The sequence below is a fragment of the Sceloporus undulatus genome, chromosome 2 (assembly GCF_019175285.1).
Source record: "Sceloporus undulatus isolate JIND9_A2432 ecotype Alabama chromosome 2, SceUnd_v1.1, whole genome shotgun sequence".
Lineage (NCBI taxonomy): Eukaryota > Metazoa > Chordata > Lepidosauria > Squamata > Phrynosomatidae > Sceloporus > Sceloporus undulatus.
Window position 1 is genome coordinate 218,587,395 of NC_056523.1, and position 4,498 is coordinate 218,591,892.

The 4,498-nt window shown below is 40.4% G+C and overlaps 1 protein-coding gene across 3 annotated transcripts in view; it reads right to left on the bottom strand.

The window, feature by feature from the left end:
- The window catches only part of LOC121922580 (stimulated by retinoic acid gene 6 protein-like), a 53,825-nt gene that overhangs the window by 1,152 nt on the left and 48,175 nt on the right, over positions 1 to 4,498 (bottom strand). Inside the window, exons 15-18 of one of the 3 annotated variants that reach the window (XM_042452189.1) lie at positions 3,566 to 3,685; positions 1,227 to 1,390; positions 900 to 1,052; positions 199 to 249 (exon numbers count right to left, since the gene is read on the bottom strand). In XM_042452189.1, coding sequence (XP_042308123.1) covers positions 199 to 249; positions 900 to 1,052; positions 1,227 to 1,390; positions 3,566 to 3,685 — 488 coding nt within the window. Of the gene's footprint in view, positions 1 to 198; positions 250 to 899; positions 1,053 to 1,226; positions 1,391 to 3,516; positions 3,686 to 4,498 lie in introns of those variants that run through there. The other 2 variants (XM_042452190.1, XM_042452191.1) reach the window with 2 other exon arrangements.

Genomic DNA, 4,498 nt, shown 5'->3' on the forward strand with positions numbered 1-4,498 from the left:
AACTCTTACAAGTAGTATGTAGGGCTGCCAGTAGATCGGGGGGGGGGGATAGCCTGGCCTACTTCCATTAACTGAAGCAGCTGCCATTGAAGCAGGGTTGGGTCTTGGGTGGGTATGCTCTGAGGGTCACTTTTAGCTCCTCCATCAGCAGAATACATTGCTCCTATTTTTCAGAACTGGAAATTATGTTCCACCCACCTGAAGTCACTTCTGGATAATGTGTAGGGAATGATTCTCTTCTCTTAAAGTCTAGGGGAGCAATAATAATAATAATAATAATAATAATAATAATAATAATAATAATAATAATAATAATAATAATAATAATAATAATAATTTATATCTCTCACTTCTCCCTTCGGATTGAAATATAATAGAACAGTAAAATATTACAGAAAATTGTGCCTCTAGGGTAATTTATTGATCCAAGATTACATTTTTAATTGCTTTGGGATGTTCGTGGGGTCTATTGGGACCAGGGGTCACACAAGATTGCAGGCATCCCAAAGGTTCCATGATTTCCACACATGCATTGCTGGCACATAAGAAGCCTAATTTTAGGGGGGAAAGAGTTGGGAAGAATTATGGTTGTGCCCTGAGGCTACTTTGTCAGATATTTTGCATGGCATTTCACTTTGTCCCTTGCTCTTCGTCCAGTGCATTTTTGTCATTTAGTTCACATGTTTTAAAAACTCTCTGTTCTTACTCCAGAAAGAGCCAAATTGCCACATGATGAAATGCTTAGTTCTAAGATTTTCTGATACCACTTTATATCAGAATTGAGGATTGAGGACAGCAAGATCTGCAGTACAGTATGTTGAGCTTCCTTACCAGTAGATGAACCCAAATCCTATCCTGCCCCACACCCTTATTTGCCCCAACATCTGTTTTCCATTTACCTGTTTCTGTTAGTTCAGTGATGGAATAATTGGGACTGGATTTCCAATGTTGCCTTTCTTTGTTTCCAGTATCAAGAATATGGCAAAAGCAGACAAGGATAGGATTCGTGTGATAGTGGTCTAGGAACAGCATCTGAACCCAGGTATTGAACCCTGTAGTGAAACAAGGACTAATTGTTTTGCATGTGCCAAATGCAGTCAGCACTGAAACCAGAGCTAGTTTCTGGCCAATATGTTGAAATGGGAAAGTTTTATATCAGGAAGCCTTCCCTATAAAGATTTTGTAAACAACTCCAGTAAAGTTTTCAGCAAATCCCAGGTGCTCACCATTGTCACGTGTTTCAAAGCCCCGTGGCATCACTGGCCGATCTACTCGTCCAATCAACCAGGTTCCTATGATGATGCTGTAGAGCAGTCTCATGAGACAAGAAGTAACACCCACCACCACAGAGTGAAAGAATAAGAAGTAGCTGAAGTTGATGAATGCTCTCCTGCAGAAGAAAAGAGGCATGATTTAACATTTACTAATCTCACCACCACCCCTCAGCAAAAAACAAAACTGGATTGTTAACTTGCGTTCCGACAGAATTGAACATAACTATAGCTGAGGTTTGAAGTAGAACGCTTTGGCTTGTGACTATTAAAACAAGCATAGTTAAAAAATTATAGCATACAAAGGTTTAATAGCAATCAAACTTTCAAAAAAGGAAGACCAATTAAAACACAAACTATATATTACAAAAATGTCTAGACGTTATATAGGAACTATTTACCCTAAAAACGAAGTCTAGAGCATGGGAGTAGCCACTGAGAAGGCCCTCTCCCACCAAATGGACCTGTAAGGGTGGTGGGACAGAGAGAAAGTCCACCCCAGAACATGGGCAGGTTCATATAGCAGAATACAATTCTTCAGATGATCTGGATGTGAGCCATATTGAGCTTTGTAAGCTATAACCAGTACTTTGAATTGTACTCGGAAACCAGTGGAGCTATTGTATAACTGAGTTGTGTGCTACCTGTAGCCAACCCCTCTTAACAACCTGGCTGCAGCGCTTTGGACCAGCTGATGTTTCTGAACACTCTACAAAAGCAGTCCCACGTAGAGCACATTGTCTATAATTAAGGCCAGATCTGGTATCTCAAGAAATGAGCACAGCTGGCATACAAGCCTAAAATGTGCAAATGCACTCCTGGTCACTACCTATATGTGAGTTTCCAAGAGATAACCGAAGGAATGGACCTTTGTCTTCAGGGGGAGTATAAATACTATAAAGTGCATTTAACTGCATGCAGCAATGACTGAATCCCTATTATTCCCTGATCAGTTTTTAAATGCACTTTATAGTATTTGCCTGCAAGTGTATCAAATCACTAGAAATAATCTAATAGTTATAACAAACACTATGACACATAAAGATACAAAAAGGTGTTCTGAAACTAGATTGCATGAACAATGCCCTTTCTACTTCCTTTGATGAACCTTTCCTCCTAAGCCCACCCTTCAACACTCCTTTTCTGTCTCTGTGGACAACATTTCTATTCAACCAGTCCAGCAAGCCCGCAGTCTTGGTTTCATCTTTGATTCTTCTCTGTCGTGTATCCCTCAGATCCAGACCACAGCCAAGGCTTGTAGATTCTTTTTGTACAAAATTGCTAAAATCTAACCTTATCTTTCCACCTCTACTGCCAAGATCCTGGTCCATGCCCTAGTGATCTCATGACTTGATTACTGTAACGTCCTCCTGGCTGGGCTTCCTCTTTCTCACCTCCGTCCTTTAATCTCTGTCCAGCATTCAGCTGCACGCATTATCACATCCGCCCACCGCTCTGACCACATCTCTCCTGTGTTGGCATCCCTTCACTGGCTCCCCCTCCCTTTCCGCATTCAGTATAAGCTCCTGCTGTCGACATTTAAAGCCCTCCATGGACTGGCCCCTCCTTACTTATCAGACCTTCTTTCTCCTCACCTTCCCACCAGGGCCCTCCATTCTGGTAGTCAAGGTCTGCTGTCCCAGCCCAGGATTTCCTCTGCCCTATCTTGGATTCACCCCTTTTCACTTGCTGCCCCTCACTCCTGGAACCTTCTTCCCCCGCGAGCAAGAGCCATCGCTTCTTTAACCAGCTTCAAAACAGAGTTGAAAACCATCCTGTTCAGAGAAGCGTTCCCAGGCATTGCATAATTGTCGCTTGCTATTTGATGTTCTTTTGATGCCTGTTTTATTGAACCATTTCCTGTATTGCTATGTACTTTATATGTATTAGCCTACTAGCCCCACCACCTTTCCCTTCTCCTTTTATGTCATGTCTTTTTAGATTGTAAGCCTGAGGGCAGGGAACCATCTAATTAAAAAGATTGTATGTACAGTGCTGTGTAAATTTACAGCGCTTTATAAATAAAGGTTAATAATAATAATAATAATAATAATAATAATAATAATAATAATCTTGTGTTTCTTTTATATGAGGAGGGTAAAAGCAAACAAAACTAATAAGCAGATAGCTTAGGATGTCTGTGGGGAAACAGAAAGGGTGAGAGAGAGTGAGAAAAGAAGAAGAGAAAGAAGTACAGCCTTCCTCGGTGTCTTTCAACAGTGTGTTGCCATGCAGTGGAAAAACTTTATTCAAGGAACTGAATGACAGGAAGACTCTCACTTCCTGGCACTAACCTGTTATCGAGTGCCAAAGGTTTTTGCTTATCTTTTGGTGAAATCTTTGGTTGAAGAAAAAAAATGCCAGCCAGAATAACTTGCAGCTTCTTGATAACCATAACGATGACAATAGAAAGGCTGAAAGACAGAAGATAAAAAAGGCACAGCTAAATAAATAAAATATAAAGACAGTGGCACTGTGAAAACCCAGGTTCTGTCCCAAGAATAGCAAGGGAAACTGAAGTCATGTTCTCATTTGGTTGAGTGGATGTGTGAATTCCTTCTTTGGAACCTGACCTACTGTTATACCTTGTCAGAATAAATTAATAAACAAATCAACAAATGTTTTATGGCATGAATTTGTGGGATCAGATGGTGTAACCCCAATCTGTCAAAGTTCATGCCATAGTAACAGTGGGTTTCTACACTGTAGGAGGATAGAATTGATGACCCTTGGAATCCTTTCCAGCTCTATAGCTTGTAATAAATATATTCATTTTTAAAATGTAACAAGACTTTGTAGTTTCTGATGAAAGAAACTAACACAGCTATCATTCCGGGTGCTTACTGTATAAAATCTCAATATAGTATTCATTGTAATTCACACATTTTTACAAGTCATAGTTTAAGGAGAGGCAATCATTATACAAAGGTTCCCATTCCATGCAAGCGTGCCTTTGTGCCATCAAGCCGCCTATCGACTTATGGTGACCCCATGAATTTCATAGGGTTTTCTTAGCCAAGGAATACACAAAGGTGGTTTTGTCAATTCCTTCCTCTGAAATATAGCCTATGGCACCTGATATTCATTAGCTCCCATCCAAGTACTAACCAGGGCTTCCCTGCTTAGATTCCAAGATGAGAAGGGATGTGGTGCCTACAGAGTATTTACACCCTTTCCATACTGATTGGGAATTATATTCTGTGCAATTACTCTCTAGCAAGACTACT